At 47.3% G+C, this 17,619-nt stretch overlaps 1 protein-coding gene across 1 annotated transcript in view; it reads right to left on the bottom strand.

Annotated features, from left to right (window-relative positions):
• Positions 1-476: 476 nt before the first annotated feature.
• RBM39 (RNA binding motif protein 39) overlaps positions 477-17,619 on the bottom strand; it is a 171,133-nt gene continuing 153,990 nt past the window's right edge. Inside the window, exons 9-11 of the mRNA XM_086932346.1 lie at positions 16,613-16,750; positions 9,397-9,462; positions 477-967 (exon numbers count right to left, since the gene is read on the bottom strand). Coding sequence (XP_086788472.1) covers positions 725-967; positions 9,397-9,462; positions 16,613-16,750 — 447 coding nt within the window. The 3' untranslated portion in view covers positions 477-724. The remainder of the gene's footprint in view (positions 968-9,396; positions 9,463-16,612; positions 16,751-17,619) is intronic.

The following is a 17,619-nucleotide window of genomic DNA, read 5'->3' as shown; positions in this document are numbered from 1 at the left end:
AAAAAGGATCGAAAAAGTTTAGTCAAAAAGTGACTAAGTACTGCTTTCTCCGGACTTGCGCTTGCTGGCGAGGAAAAAACAAAAACTGACGTCAGCGCGCGAGGGCGGCGTCTAAGTACTCCGTCGACGTCATTCCGGCACCGACGACGCACGCGAAGCTGCAGACGACGCCTACAGACATGCAGGGGTACTGCCACGCAAAATTTTCCGGATCCACTGATGCCTGGGGATTATTCTAAGGTAAGGAATCTAACTAACGTGATTCTTTCAGATTACTTTGATTGGAATCACAAGTTGCCTTAATAAATTAGATCTTGGGCTAAAATAATACCTGAAAAGGAATGAATATTCAAGAACCATTCAGTATGCAGCTGTACATTACAGGACAAAGTGATGCAGCAGCAGAAAAGGTTCACAAAGTAGATTCTACTGTTTATTAACAGTGTGAGGCCACCATTTCTTTTTAATTTTGTTTTCCAAAGTAGGGGAGGGCTTACATGTTTTGATTAACCAAATGAAATAATGTAACAATAGAAAATTTAAACAAATAAGGAAAACAGGTTTGATTATAGGCATTTTGTTGATGGGAAAATGCCTTTGACAATAAAAAACAGTACATTTTTAAATAGGCTGAAATTCCTGCATGTATGATAAATCTGTTTATGAATATTGAAGAAAATCCCATGATGAGGAAACAATCTGAGATTCTAACAAACCCAGTTAGTTACCAACTAGTTCCTCTCCTAGATAGATTAAACTTACCCTCAGCCAGTCTTGCCATCAGCTGCAGGCGACCAGTTGTTCCCAAATCAATTCCTGTCCTTTCAAGTTCATCGCTATCCAAAAAGGAACTGGCACTAGAAGCATCAGCTCGTTCAGTAACATGGCCAACTTTCATCGGCCTACCAGCTAGCTCAAAACCATTTAGTTGCTCTAAAGCTTTTTTGGCACATTCTGAATCTGAAAACTAAAACAAAAACAGTTTCATTAAAAACAAATCCAATCAATTATTGAAATAGAATTATGTTAGGACTCAAATCAATCAACGCTAGACCTAAAACCAATAGGAAAAGGTGCTTTTTGTACGAAGCTAACTATATAGTGCACCAGACTGAGGTACCCTGTGCAGTGTCCAGGCAAACCCCAAAGGAATTACAGAGGCATAAATGACACCCAAACGGTGTGGTAGTGTGGGCGAGCAGTTAGGCATATCAGAGGGTAGTGCTAAGCATTTAGAATACACACAACAACAGTAAGGAATACACTACAAGAAATAAGACACTAATTTATAAAAATAACATGTACTTTTATGTAAATTTGCATATCAAGACAATCGGAATCGTGTCAGCACTTTGAGTTACGAATTATTACAGTTTTCAAAAAGAACACTGCAATTTCTGGATTGGTAAAGTTATCCTATGGAGGAAAACCCATGTATTGCATTTGAGCACTTAGCAGCAACTTACGGGACAGTTCTTCAGTTCTTAAGGTTAGTATGGTGCAAGGTCCAAGGCCACAAGTAACCTAGTGAGCTATGGGGCATCCGGGTGCAGAGATGTGTCACGGCATCGGTGTCCAATTCACTTCAATGGGAGGACGGTTTGGTTATAAATAGGCTTTAAGTAGGGACTGGAAGACCAGTCCGGGGGTACGCACAAGAGGGCTTGACCCTCGAGATCATCGGGTACATAGGAACATCCTTGGGACATTCTCCTCGGGCTGTGGGGCTCAGATGCAGTGATGTATTTTAGCGTCTGTTCCGGTGCTGGAGTCTCTCATGGTTCAGTCTGGACAAACCAAAGTTTGACCTGAGCTCTTGTGCATCTAGGGATCCCGTTGGCACAGTCACCTCTCTTGGACTGTGGGTCACAGATGCATAGGTGCTTTGAGGCATCGGGTGGCCTCTCGGACTCTGGGCACAGGTGCATAGGTGCTTTGAGGCATAGGTCGCAGACTCACATTTGTCGGTTTCTGCTGCAGAGGGGCAAGTAGTACAGCTGGGCCACTCACCATGTGAGTCTCACTGTCCTGAAGTTCCTCGACATGCGGTCGGTTTTCCTCAGCGTTGGTATCCAAACTGGACACAACAAGCCTTGGCTGCAGCAAGGGATCCAGTACACCAGGTATTCGTACTGTGCAGCTCCGGTCGGTCCTGGTTCCCTCACACATTGAGAGAAGACTGATCTGACCAGTGGGAGAACTACTACCTCCTATGCGGTTGCTGCATCTGTAGACTACACAGGCGGCAGGCCGGTGTACGGATCTTGCTTCTTTGGTGCCTGAGGCTACAGGGGAGTAGCTCCTCTACTCCAAGGGAGTTTCTTTGGTAATTGGCAAAGCACTGGCAGCCCTATGGGTTTCTTGGAGTCTGCACAGCAGCAAGATGAGTCCGATGCTCCACGAGGGTCTGGTGTAGCAGGCATGCTGGCAGAGATGGCGCCAAATCAGTTGTGCTCCTCAGTTCTTGGGTCAGCAGTCTTCTTAGTACACTTTAGTGTCTGTCGAAATCTCAAGTCCTGGTATCAGGGTGTCCCCCAAACACTTCATTTAGGGGCATTAACCCCTTCAGTGCTGATGACGGCCCCCAGCCATCATGCATTACGGTGCTCGTGTGCTGATGACGGCTGGGGGCCGTCATGAACCCGCCCACTCGCGGAATCTGCCGCACAGGCGCAGAATCGCGGCCGCACCGAAGGGTTTAAGGTGAGGGATGGGTAGTAACCAAAGGGCTACTTATCACTGGATCACTACACCCCCTAGATGACCACTTCCTTTTGGTAGTGGGCATCTCCCTGCCCCAGAATTCCTAATTCCACCACATACAAGATGGTGGAATCTCTATGGTCGTATTCACTTCCAGCTTGACAGTTACCCCAGATGTGTGTTAACTTGGCAGTGCAACACTGTAAGAAACTGTACAGGAGTGGTGGTCACTCCTGGAAAATCCTCATCCCGAGCCTGCAGTGTTTATTTGTCCCGGAGAATCCCCTTTGAAATCAACAGGGCACCAGACCTAAACTGCAAAACAGGAGACCTCTGGAAGAGGCTGCAGGCGTCGTCTGGAGGCTTGAGTCAGGTCAGGTGTCACCGGATCTCTGGTCAGGATCGCCGGGGGGACCTCCTCCTGGTGTTTGTTCACTCAAACACGGGCCGGGCTCGGCAGGTGCAGAGTGCTGGATTCATGGTTTCTGGCTGGCAAAAGAAGCTGAATGCAAGCAGGTCCTCTGGGGTTTTGGAGGTTGCTGGCCGCTGGACACGTCGGGGTTTCGCAGGAGGAGGTTGGAGGATAGACAGGCCTGTAGGGCTGGGGCCAAGTCAATAGGCGACATCCTCTTGTTAGTTCTGCACGGCTTCTTGTCCTTTTCTTGTGATTGCTGGATCTGAGGGAGGAAGGTTCAGGGTGCACCTAAATACCCCTTCCCTGGGGTGGGTACACCCCCTGTTCTGCCACTCTTCAGTGGGGGGGGGGGGGGGGGGGGGGGGGGGGGGGAGGAGCCTGTCCCTGGTTGGCTGGGTCCCCCCACCCTCAAGATAGCGGGGATTGGAGGTTGTGCTTCACCTCGCCTCCCCCATGTTAAGGAAAGAGTTGGCAGAGGGGGCACACCTCTCATCCACACTTTGTTTTTCCCGCGGGTCTCCCGCCCAAAGTGGAGGGTAGAACAGTTGCTGAGTACAGCAAGTGGTCTGGAGAGGCTCACAAAGGCGGTATGACTTTGAAGCTTCTCCTTCGTGAACCCTGCCCATCCTGTGGGAGGAGGCTTGGCACCACCTCCCAGGATGTGCATTGTTTCAGGCCCCCGAGAGTGACCAGCTCTCGACCCAAGGGTCCAGAAGAACAATTGTTACTTACCTGTAAACAGGTGGTTCTCCAGTATTGGTGTCTTTCATAGATTCCCAGGGCGAGGCCATCCTCCTTCATCCCCGACTGGACCTCCTCTGGGCAATCTGGGGGCGATCAGGAGAATGTGTCAGGGCTGCCTCCGCATCTTCACAGCACACGAGGCACCAACGGATTCGGAGGAAAAGCATAGGCGAATAGATCGCACTAATTCATCAAAAGGGCATTCTCGCACGACCTTTGGTGGGGATGCCAACTTGCGTAAGATGGGCATTTCCGGTTCTCAGCGGTTGCAAAGAGATCCAGAGACCAACGACCCCATTGTTAAAAAACGAGGTCGAGAGTTGGTTGATGCAACTCCCACTCGTGGGTCGATGACGTGGACCTGCTGAGGGAATCCGCTAGGATGTTGGACGCCCGGCAGATGCACCGCCGCCAGGGTAACTTGATGATGGATTGCCCAATCCCAGATCGACTGAGCCAGCCGAGACAAGAGTGGAGATCTGGTTCCGCCCTGCTTATTGACACAGTGCATACTGGTGGTATTGTCTGTCTGAATGAGCACCGATTCCCCTTGAATCACAGGAAGGAACGACTTGAGTGCCAGTAAAATTGCCATCAACTCCAGCCTGTTGATGTGCCAGGAACGTTGAAGCAGAGACCATTTGTCCTTGATGGAGGCCTTGAAGGTGACCACCCCAGCTCTCTAATGAGGCGTCTGTTGTGAGCGGGAGTTCTAGAGAGGTGGAGAGGAAAGAAGTTCCTGTCGCAAGGTTGGACGGTTGCGCCCACCATTGGAGAGCTGTTGTCATGCGAGCTGTGACACCCACGAGGTCGTTGAAAGAACCGGTGACCTGACGCACTGTACGTCCAATTCCTCCTGAATGGTGTGAGAAGTTGGCCTGATATTCAGTGTTCACTATTCTAGTGATCACTATGTATCAGTCCAAACAACCCTTATGGTAATTGGTTGTAAGTCAACCTTATAGACCAGCTATCCTAGTAGCATGGATACGAGCAGTCTTCGGGCTAAACTCTAGAGGGCGTGTTAAGCCAGCTGTTATACCATCACATATACCCCTTGAATACCAAGTGAAAGGACACCACACAAGTGTTATGAAAATAAACAGTGTATTTATTTAGATCACAACAGCCCTGTACTCTTTATGAGGACAGGGTACTAAGCACACAACAAAACTCTTACGAAAATACTTTAAGTTGCACAATTTACACAAATGCCCGAGGGGCACGAAAAACCATATACTATGGAAGTGGAATGCGAAATTACTAGCAGGTAAGTACTGAACTAATAGGCTTTGGAATCGCTAGGACTACGTTACTGAACCTTCAGATTACTAGTAGGAGGCCTAGGGGACTCGGGTGCAGAGTGTGCACTCTCACGCGGGATGCGGGACAAAGTCTAAGGAGGCTAGTAAAAGCAAAGTTAGTGTTCTCGGGCGAACCCGACTAGGTAGGTTGAAAACGACAGTGGATCTGGACCCTTGGATAGTGAGGCTATGCTGGGGCACCGAAATGCCGAAGTTACCTAGCCCAGGGGCTGCGGCTGCATAGGGTTCAAGTGTCATCGGAAACCCTCGTTGACGAACCAGGAGCCTGAAAGAAGGAGTTGCTGGCAGGCGACCAGTGAAGATTGTTCGATGGATCCAAGCCTGGATCGAAGATGGAAGACACCTGAAAGCAGAGGGGACCAAGTTCTTAATCACTAGCCAGTGATTGTGTGGGCACCAGGATGGCACCGGGCGAAGTCACCTCGACCAGGTGAGTGGGCGACGCTGGGCTCTGCAGTCTCACGGACCAGGAGGCGTTGTCGGCGACCAGGATGGAGGTGCGAGCTGTCCCACGATGGTTGATGCTGTCGACGTCGCTGGACCCAGGATTGGGGCAACAAGTCTTGGCAAATTCAAGCCCACGCGGTGGACCTAAAATGGCGTCTGGAGTGGACCAGGAGGGTCCGGGGTGCTCCTCTTTTGGAAGGGAGCAAGGGCCAGTCTGGAGCAACCAGACTAGCAGTGGTGATGTCGTCGGTCGTCGTCGGGAAAGCCACAAGCCAGCGGGCTAGTAGCCAGACAGCGAGGTGAGCAGCCACAAAGCAGAAGGGCCCCACGCAGATCTCGTGGATGCTGGGGGGCTGGTCTTCGGTGCTGGAGCTGCTCAGGGTCGGGGCTTCTCGGACCCCCAAGCACTCACCAGAGGATCCCTCGGCGGTCGTGCTGGATTAAAGTCGTGCAGTTCTGATGATGGCCGGTCCCTCGAGGTCTCGTCGCACCTACGGTTCTCAGCTTAGCTGTAGAGGTAGGTAAAGGTCAGAGGTGCCAGGGAAGCCGGGTCTCGTCGAGCTGGTCAGTCGGATTCCGGAGGAAGGACGTGCAGCAAACCGCAGAGTTCTTAGATGGTGCCTGCGGATGCAGGGTGACTACTCCTTAGCCACAAGGGAGAAATCCTAAGAAGAAGTTGAGAGTTCCTTTCGTAGAAAGTAGTTTCTTGATTCAAAGATGATCTAATTTGGAAGGGTCCCCGCTCCTGCCTTTATCCTAAAGAAAGGGGTGGGTACGCCACTAGGTCCTGCCCTAGGGGTGGGACCAGGAAGGGGGGTGGTTACACCCCTCTCCCATGCCGGACTTTCCCCAGCTCAGGGGCTGGTGTGCCCCTGGAACTGGTTCTAGCCGGCAGATGCGTAGTGAGCACCGGGGTGCCACTTGCAGTCACCTTCCTGTAAAGCCCTGCCTACCCAGGATACACAAACCCTGTCTGGGATGGTGCTAGCACCGCCACTGACAGGAAACCCTTTGTCCAAGCTCCCCTCGCTGGAAGGACTCCCAGCTGCAGGGGGTCAGACTCGTGTCTGTGGTGGCATCCATTTTGTGATGCTGAGGCTTGAGTTAACTTTAACCGGGGTTCACAGCCTTAGACTGCTCGTATCCACGCTACTAGGATAGCTGGTCTATAAGGTTGACTTACAACCAATCATCAATAAGGGTTGCTGGACTGATACATAGTGTTCACTAGAATAGTGAGCACTGCATATCAGGCCACCTTCTCACAGGCGGGACTATTCACTAGATTATGACTATACACAAGATCCCCTACTACAGAACATGCTGTTATATTTTAAAAGAAATAACCCTTTGCGAGAACGAACGCCAAGTGTTCTGCTGTGGGAGAGGGCTGGTGCGTGTGACAAGATGAGCTCCAATTTGACTGGATGTTCTTAGTTTAGGAGGCTGCGATGGCAAAGTTCACTGCATCAGATTTAACCCCCCTAGCCCTCCCCCCCCCCCAACTCTTGTCTATTTTTTACCAGCTTCAAAGACCCGAAGCCGAGTCTGAGCAGCGCGTGGTCTGAGCCATGCGCAGATCTGTCCCCGCGGGCTGGCTGCGTACATCCAGCTGTGCTTCCACCAGGAACAAGGCTTGCGCTTCTACCCTGCTGGCACTGGGGCAGCGATTGTTTCTGCTGAAAGTCGCTTCTCCGGAATCTAGGTTGTTGGTAGAGCTGGGCGAGACTGAACATTTGTGGGGAGAGCCGAGCCAGGTTTCTGGATTTTAGAGCCGAAGCAAGAGTACCCCCCCCCCTGACATTTTTTTCCACAATATTCAACATTTATCTTTGGTAATGCTTTAATATTGATATTTCTGCCTTTTGCTCACTCGTGCGCACATTTAGTTCGGTTCTCTCTCAAGAAAACAAGTTACTTACCTGTAACTTTGGTTCCCCAGTATTGGTAACTTTCATAGATTCACATAGCTTGTATCATTCCCAGTTATCAGAATGGGAGCCTCGGACCGAGGCTCCCATTCCAACGACTGGGAATGATGGGTGCATGTGGGTGTCAAGGCACAGGGCCCCGGAAGGTGGCACAATCAGTGCTGCATCCCTTAGGGGTCTTCTCTGGTCACCAGGCCCTGGGCACCTAGGGTACCATTTACTAGGGGCTGACAGGTGGCCAGAGATTCCAATTGGGTTTTAGTTTCAACACAGTTTTAGGAAAGGAACACTGGCCCTGGGTACCTGGTTGGCAGGAGCCCAGGGCACACTGTCATTGTCCACTGTGGCTATTTATTGCTCAATAAGCTTCTTCTGCTTCAATACTTTCTTATATAGAGCAATGCTACATCAATTGAAAGGAGTAACCACTGGTTACTCATTTCACATTCGAGAATTTGAAGAGGTTTCAAAAAAATGTGTAGTGTCTAATGTATTATTTCCATGTCTGAACAAACGGCTCAACGGTTCAAAAAGGGAGTCACACCCAGACACAATTGGTCGAAATGGTGGATCATTGATGTTTTTATGCACCTTAAGTAGCATGTAAAGACGTGATCGTCGAGGGTGTTGTACTGTGACAAACTGTTGTGTGGTGGGTGTTATCCATTCCATTTCGAATGCTTTTTCAAGTATTTTAGATAGTGTTCCCATTATCTCAACTGTTTCATCTAAGTCTAAACGTGGGTATGTGGCCTCATCCATGAATTGTTCTACTTTTTTGTGATCAAAATCTATGTCCATGAAGACTAAAGCGCCACCTTTACCCGCTGGTTGGAAAATTAAATGTTTGTATTTTGACAAATTCCTCAAAATTCCGTGTTCCGTTTTAGAAAGATTAAACCTGCAAGTTGATTGAAAATTCAATGCTGCAAAGTCTTTTTTTATCAGTGTTTTAAAGGTATTCAACATCTTTTGGGAAACTGGTGAAGTGTATGTACTTAGAGGTTTGAATTCTTTGTATTCTGGTGTTTCCACCTCTTCTGTTGCTGGCATCACGTTTTCAAAGAAATTACATAAGTTCAAAGTCCTCCAATTTAAACAGGATCACTTCCAATTCCAACGTATCTTTGTTGTATGTTGGTTCACTGATGTGCCTTTGTGAAGTACTTCTAATTGGTGGGTCGTCAATGCTATTTAAGTTATGTTTATAAACATGTTTTTTTTCTAAGATCTTTGCTGATGCTTTTTTTTTTGATGGCTACCACACATAGGAACTTGCGGGGCACTGACATCACACAAGGGATGGACCTAGTACCAAATGGTGGTAGACAATGCCACTAGTCAAAAATGGACATGTCCATTACAGGACCAACAAGGTTTAGTCCAGTTGTTTTTGGGTGGAAGATACCTACCACTGCACTGAGAAATTTGGAAACATTTCGTAAATACGCTAAGAAAATGTGAAAAACAATCACGGAGAGCAGATCGGAGTCGGAAGGGGGGCGGGGGGGGGGGGGGGGGGGGATGCTACATTGGTGCACCTCTACATGCCTCTAGTAATGCCACATCTGCACCAGTGTAGTGGTGGAGCCAGGCCACCTACAGGCACTGTAAATGTACTAAAAAATGTCCTGTTACAAGCTGCCAATGTTCAAGAATCAAATCTGCAAGGAGAATTATCAATCAGAAGCACCAGTCCATCTTTTTTCATTAAAAAAAATATATATATATATATATTGTATTGTGTGCCGTTAAAAACAATTTATAATGAGTGATTCTGGATCATTGGTTGACTTGGAAACAGTGATACACAACATATATAACTACTCACAGTTATGAATCCATATCCTTTGGAACGCCCAGTTTCACTATCCATCATCAACTGAATGCTTTCAATCTGAAAAAAATGAAAACAAAACAAAATGCTACTATAGTCTGACAATTCTTAGGCCAAACATAATTCCAACTACCTTAATTAGGCATGGAGATAATGTGACAATACAACTAAGATATCAACAACAAATGATAAACTGAAGTTACAAATGTGAAGACGTTTCTATGATATTTAATTGCATGTACAGTAGTACAATCATTTTAATCCTGGGCTAAGCTTTGGAATCTCTATTGGCTTGATTGTTTTTTAAATTTGTTTAGAAATGTGGATTGAGCCTAGGTTTTAACTATTTCTCTATTCTTTTTCTATAGTTGATTTTCACAAATATCATGCATTATTCCACGATATTAAATTAACAGAACACAAAAAACGTTTATCATAAGATTTATATGCTCAGCGTATGCAACCGAACAAACATTTAGTAAAAAAAAAAAATCAATGTACATTAAAAACAAAAGCAGACATACCTGAGAACAAAGGTTCTGCCCTCTAAGTCTGATCCGCATAATACATGAATTTAAGCAAAATACTCTAGATAACACCATGGAAAAAGATTACGGTGATGGTGAATTGATTACTCTTTGCTCCAAAGCTCTTTCCTATACCTGTGTATTCTGCTATTTAGATGTGGGATAAAAAAACATTAAAAGGGGTTTATTTTAGTCCTTTGTATAGAGTTCTGCACACGTCAACCAGGCATGAACAGGTCATATGCAGCATGCCACTTTCCATGTATGTAAACAAGCCAATGCCAGATCACTTTTTGAAACCAGCATTTGTAATGCAATAGGTCTCACATTTGCAAGGGTTTCAGCTATTGACATTGTGAATGACATTGCCTTTATGTGTTTTTTTAAAACAGAAACTAAAGGCATTGTCATTTACAATGAGAAACCTATTATAGTGCAAATGCTTGGTCTGCACCCCATGCAGCCTGCAGGTTGCGATGTCACGACCATGGAACCAGTGAAAGTTGGGAGAAAATAAAAGTAATCTGCGACTTACCAAGTATGCATCTGTTCTTGGAATGTAGAGCTGTAGATTAACATACTTTGCATAGCCTGCCATCTAGTGTTGGGTCCGGATGTTTGCACTTTATTTTTGTTCTTAGAAGTCTTTTCCAGTAACAAGGTAGGTGGCTCCTCCTATCAGTGATAGTGCGCATGGGCATCAACTCCATTGTTAAGATTGTTTGCCGCAGAGGGTGATAATGGAGTTAGTAAGAGATGTCTATGTATATATGTATCTAAGCAAGATATTACTGCAACAGGTATAGGTACCTGGGGAAGCGGGTGGGCACATGTGAATCTACAGATCTACATACCAAGAACAGATGCATACTGGGTAGCTATACCTGCCAAGAACAGATGCATACTGGTTAAGTAGCATTTTCCATTTGAGGTATGTGAGCTGTAGATCACATGCTTTGCATAGACTATGCAGCAGTATTCTCCCAAAGAAGTGGTTAACCTGTAGCTGTTGCAGTCGTCTAAAATAGTGTACATAAACTGCTTGGCCCACACTAGCTTGCTGTCTTGCTAACACATCTACACAATAGGGTTTCATGAATGTGTGAGGTGTTGACCATGTTGCAGCTTTGCAGAGGTCATCTATGGGTATATTTTGTAAGAATTCCATAAAAGTCCCTAGTTTGCGTGTGGAGTGCCCTATTATTAGTGTTAGTTTTGCTTTTGCATAGCATGTTTGAATGCCCTTGACTATCCACAATGCAATACCTGTTTTTGATATAGGATTGCCTTTATGTGGTGGAGCAAAAGCGACAGTTTTGTCTTGCGGAAAGGTTTCATCCTTTCTCCATAGTAAAGTAGTGCTCTTTTCACATCCAACGTGTGCAAAGCACATTCTTCGTTGGGAATCTGGTTGAGGAAAGAACACAGGCAACTCAACAGATTGGTTGATATGAAAGGCAGAAATGACCTTTGGTAGGAATTTAGGGTTAGTCAGAAGAAACATTTTGTTTTGGTGTACTTGTAAAAGTGGTTCCTTTATGGTATACGTCGATTATTTAAATGAGACAGGAATGGTTTGATGTATTTGAAAGATAGTTGTACATAGGGCTGAATAGACCAAATATAGAAACTAATGTTAATTATTTTAAATCTATAGGCAACCCCTGAAGAAGGGCTATAAATAGCCCGAAATGCATTGGGTAAAGTTATGAACTTCTGGATGTTTTATGGATTCGTCATGCGCCAGAAAAAGGTCGCATATGTGAAATGTTGAAAAATGGAAAGTAGTGTTTAACGAATATTAAATGGATTACATGGAATGAAAATAAAATTGTTGAACTGTGGATAAAGTTGTCACTGTGGTGATTAAAGCTGTGCATCCGGCGGTGGAGTGTAACTTCACTCCAGCTTCTATGGTGTTCTCTCCGTGAAGCCCATCATCATGAGCCTGCTGGAGGTGTCTGCTCCGTCTAGGGCAGTCTTGAGGCAAGAATTGGCTACCTTCTTCCCTTCTTCAACAAGGTTTTCAGCACTTTGCTTGAATTCCTGTGGCATGTTCTTTATTAACTGGCCCAGCTCTTCCAGGATCTGGTATTGGTGCCTGTTGAGCAGTGCATTGGAATTTGCCATGCGCCAGTGCATTGCGGCATTCCGTTAAATCCTTCTCCCCACCAGGTCCATCCTCTTACTTTCTTTGTCTGGAGGTGGCCCAGAAGTGGTAGGCACGTTGGCCCTCTTTCTTGCTGTGGCTGCGATAAGTCTGCTGAGACAGATCCCTGAATGTAGGGTGGGTCCTTGGAGGAATGTTTATACTTTTTCTCCGCCCTGGGAGTGACGGCTTTGCATGTAGCTGGTTCCTTGAAAGCCTCTTTTCCATGTGCCATGACACTGTCGAGCATGGGCAGGAACTGGCTCTTTGTGTAGGGAGCAGTGTCTCGAGAAGGAATTCTGCTTTCCTTCGTCGAGTTTTACCTTGAAAACTGCAGCCGCATTCCTGATGACTGTGTTGTAGACTCCGATGTCATCTGGCGGTGAGGGCCTCGAGGGATACGTGACGACTGCTTCCTCTGGACTTTCGGTGTGGACGTCATGCCAGTCTACTTCCTGAGTCTCCGAGGATGCAGACCCGAGGAGTGTCCTGCGGTCGTCATCTCCTTCATCCTCGTAGTAGGAGGCCGCCTCCTCTCCTTGGTCGTCGAAGGTCTCGACGTCCACAGACGGTCCTTCGACGTCGTAGTCGTCCTCCTCCGTTTCCTCGACCACCTGTACCCTAGGTTTCGTCGGGATTGTGTATTCCTCCATCCTGGCGTCGAAATCTTTTTTCCGCTGCAGGATGTTTTCTATCTCGGCTTCGAGGCATCTTTTCTTTTTCTCCATTTCGTCCGCGTGGTCTGCGTCGAATGGATCGGCCGCTCTTTTCGGTGCCAAGCTGGCTCTCGGGTCCTTCGTAGATGCTGGAGCACCCTTCGGGTCCCTTTCCCTCGGCGTCGAACGCTTCTTTTTCGGGGGCAATTTTCGACGTCTTATGCTGTTCTCCAGCTCTCGGCGCCTGGGAGTCTCTGAGGATCCGCTGTGCCTTGGTGTAGCCGCGGACACCGAAGTTTGGCGTTGGCGCTTTCAAGGTTTTGCCCTCCATTTTTCGAGACTCGGGGTCTCTCTGTGCCTTAGGGGCCGTAGAGTCTCCTACCTTCTTTGGAGACTTCGTAATATTGGTCTCTACAACCGTGTAGCCATCGTCCTCGGCGGCAGCGTTGTCCTCCTCTTCTGATGATAGCCCCAGGTCTCGAAGGGACGGTGGCTGTCCCTTGCCTTGCATGGTGGCGTTGGCTATCCTCTGTCTCTTTCTCACTCGAAGAGTCTTCGGCATGAAGGTGGAGCAGGCGTTGCAGTCCTTGTTCTCGTTGGCTGGTAGGCAAAGGTTGCAGACCGGGTGCTGGTCCTTCTGCGCGTACTTGTGGTGGCAGTTACGGCAGAATTTAAACGGAGTGTTGTCCACCTCATGCGCTCAGGGGGCCCCCTGAGCTTGCATTCTCCGATTGATGTCTAAGTTCTTGAAGTTCTTCTTCTCCTTAGTCGTCCTCTTCGATGATGTAGTCTCCTGAAGTCTTCTCAATCTCTTTGCTTGCAAAAGGTGCGTATTTTTTTCTTCTTTCTCCAAAAATGTCTGGAGCCCTTTCGGGAACGATCCAGACCCAACCGCGGAAAAAAGAATCTGAAGATGGTGCCCAGGAGTGTGCCGCCCAGGAGCGTGCCGACGTCACCGAAAATACACCAAGGTGGGACGTCTACGCCCACCTGGGCTACGAAAAAGAAAAAAAAAAAAAAGACTACGAATCCGGACCCAACCACAAGACCGCAGAATAATGCACAGCATAATGAATCCAGAAAGATTCACGCTGCAAAAATTCTACTTACCAGTATGCATCTGTTCTTGGCATGTCGAGCTGCTGATTCACACACTATGCATTAGATCGCCATCTGGTGTTGGACTGATCCTTGCACCTTGTTGTTGTCTTGGAAGAAGTCTTTGTAGTGACGAGATAGGGGACTCCTCCCTTGGACGATTGTGCGCATGAGCATCGACTCCATCCTTAGATTGTTTTTCGCCATGATGGGAAATGATGGTTAGTAGAAAAGAAAGAGATGCCCATGTGTGTATATCTAAATGAGATAAAACTAGAATAGATTCAGGTCCCGGGGGAGTGGGTGGGTGTGTGTGAATCTGCAGCTCTACATGCCAAGAACAGATGCATACTGGTAAGTAGCATTTTCCATTTATAAGCCCTGGTGCCAGAAAACCATCAGCCAACTGAAGAGCGGGGTCAATCAAGGACCCCAAGGGCACAGTATCCCTCACAGAAAGTGTAACATTCGCCCAAAAACCAAATATCAGGAGCAAGTGGGACAACGTCTCCCACCAAGCCTTGGAGGATCAGCAGACCAACCTAATGAGGAGGAGGAGGAGGAGGAGGAGGAGGACAGAGCCCCGCAAAAAGACGCTGATTGGCTGAGTCTGCATGAGTATTAAACAACAAGACCCGTCAAAAGGGAGGTCGACCAGGCGCTCTCTAATATTTTCAAGGAAAACAGCATTGCGTAGCCAAGCATGGCGACGGAGAGCCACAGAAGTGGCCATAGCACTGCCAACAGCATCGGCAACATCCAAAGCCGCAGAAAGAAAAAACTCGGCCAACTCTCTGCCATCCAACACATGGCCCCTCAGATCAGCACGGGTCCCCTCATGAGAAAGAAAAGACTCCACAGAATCCCACAGTCCAGAAGTAGCCCTGGTCAGCACACACAAAGTGTTAAGCGCCCTCAAGGCAGCATTGGAAGAAGCGAAGACATTAAGCCTCCATGGGCCTCCCGAGATGGAGGGAACACCACCACAGGCAAACACAGAAAGGCGTTGCGCAGTAGAGAGCCTTGAGTAGAAGGGTGGGAATAAAGACAGACAGGGTCGTGCAGAGCAGGACGATGACGGTGCAGTAGCCTCTGAGGCACTGATCGCCTATGGCAGGGAACCCCCAAGACCCGATAAGAGAATTATGTAGTGACACTTCAAAGGGAAGGAACAACTCCCGCCCACCAGAGCCCTAGTGGAGAATCTTCAAGAGGTTGACTGTAGGATATGGGGCGAGAGGTTCACCCATCCTCAGAATACCAGCAGTCGTGGAAATAGCCCGAACAAAGGCAACACTGGCCTCAGTAGGGCGCCGCAGAGGCGAAAGTAATTGCTCCATAGGTGACGGTTGCAGACTGAGCGGCCCATCCCCAAGTCCAGGAAGAAGCGGCAAGGCCTGATATGTAGGTGGATACACAGAGGAATGGGGAACCTGAGGGGCCGGAGGGGAGGGCGAAGATGCCGGTGGAGAAGCCAGCCGCAAGCCAACAGGGCACAGGACGACTGAATGCAGGGGTGTTTTGAGATCGGATTTTACCTTACCGGGCCACTTGCGGTGGGGGTCCCTTTGCAGAGGCTGCAGGCGACGTCGGGGAATCCCGGAGGGGTCAACCCACATTTGACTCAGACTTTGGAGTACTGGCCTCGTGGTCAGTAGCCAATGCGCTACTGACCTTAGGGTGACTACACCCTTGGCGTGCTCAGCCCACGTTTCGGGGGGGGGGGGGGGGGGGTGTGGGGGGGGGGGGGGAGGAGTGGGCACAATTGCTAACCCTGGGATTGGAGAGTGCCTGCCATCTCCAAGAGTAGGCTTCACCTTGCCTAGTGTTGAGCCAAACCCTGGAAGAATGGGATTGTAAGGCAAGTACTTAACTGCTAATGTATAACCCGGTTTTCCTCCCATAGGATTGCTTTGTCTTCTATGTGTTGCATACAACTGTCTATCTTTCACATTGCTAAGTGCTACTGTTTCTGATTGACAAATAGAAAAGCATTAAGAAATTAAAGCAGATCTTTTGCATTGCACAACATTTTTGAAAGTATTACTGCTTTAAAAACTTACCTGCATCTGAGAATTTCTTGGTTCTGGAAATAAAATAACCACATAGTAACTTTTTATACAAAACAATTGGTCTTGGATTCAGTCAGACTGTTACTTTTGGCCTGAGTGTGTGCAACAAATGCTTAACACAGCCCTCTGATCAGCCTAACGGCAAAGGCAGTGCATGAGTGTAACGGCACAGGACCTCTAATGGTGGCACAGTAAGTGCAGCAACCCTTAGAGGCCCTTCTCTGGTCACAGTTACCTGGGTAACTGTGGTACCATTTACCAGGGCCTGACCTGTGGCCGGGAATGCCAATTGGGTTTAGGCTTCAATGCAGTTTTAGGGAAAGAACATAGGCCCTGGGTACCTGATTAGCAGGAGCCCAGGGCACAATTAGTCAAAGTACATCAACAATTCAGCAAAAAGTGGGAGCAACCATGCAGAAAGAGGGCACTTTCTCACAATAAGCATCTGGAATACCAGAATCAGGAGACTGGCTACACTGGAATACAAGCTTTTTCAGGATGCAGACAAGAGTCGAATGATATTAAATGTCTGAGACCCTGCTTTACTGAAATGTTAATGTGCTCTTTAAAAGTTAAACTATTTTCCCAGGTACAGCATTTGAAAAAATAATTTGGATACTATGATTTTGAAAGCTTAATATAAATAAGGGAGACATTATTACATATGGTATATTGTAGGTATCATAGTAAACTATAAAAGATGCTCACCCTTCCAAATGGCTCAAAGATTCCACGCAGCATGTCCTCCGTAATATTGAAGTGTAACGATCCTACATAAAGTCTCATTGGCCCAGCAGTTCCTTTCTGAAGGTTATTAGCCATTGCTGCTGCTCTATTTTTCTCTGCCTGAAAAGAAAACAATTATACATCCTTGATCATCTACAGATTATGCGTTGGGATTCATGCCATCCTCTAACTTGTGTCAACAACCTGCACATTTCAAACTTCATCATCATCCCCCCCGGAGACACATTTGCTGGTGTACAGAACGTCCTCACCCTGCTTACCACCCATTAATCTACCACTGCCCCTTTACAAATACTGTCTGGATATCCACATGCGATTTCGCAAAATCTCAATCCAGCAGGCGGATTGAGTTCAGCTGCCACCAAAGACTTAACTGTACTACTAAGTCAGTACCTTGCAATAACGTGAAAAACAGTAGACACAGCTTCACAAATTGAGACAAGCACTCTGATGTTCAAAGAATCTAGATCATGTTTAATGAGAGCATCAGAGGTGCCAAAGCTCTACCACTGGCAAAAAACAGTAGCTTTATATACATGTCCATGAGAACGCCTCAGTTCTTCCCAACATTCTGATGTGTCGATCTCTGTTTCCAGGCAACCCTGCACTTCTGGTTAGAATTCCAACACATCTGAAAGTTTGTAAGAGTGATCTATTTATGCTCTTTTCAGGACCCAGACATGTTTCTGGCTGAAAGTTTAGAATGTTCCATCCGACGGTTTCAGATTTACGGCCACAGGTTGAGTAAGGATAATGTATTTATGAACTGACTGGGTGTTAGTCAGGCACACCTGACAATTGGCCTGGTGAACTTTGTCGTATCCAGGGAAACCAAGAAAGCATTTTAAGCTACAGCTTGGAAAAGGTAGATCACATGAACTTCCTGTTAGAGCAATCACTCAGAATACACATACAAGCTACAGCGCAACTAGAATATGGTAAAACCTCATGTATTGCTTTTACACATG

Source organism: Lissotriton vulgaris, chromosome 7 (genome assembly GCF_964263255.1).
Source record: "Lissotriton vulgaris chromosome 7, aLisVul1.2, whole genome shotgun sequence".
NCBI classification, from domain to species: Eukaryota; Metazoa; Chordata; class Amphibia; order Caudata; family Salamandridae; genus Lissotriton; species Lissotriton vulgaris.
This window is presented reverse-complemented; position numbering and strand designations above follow the sequence as displayed.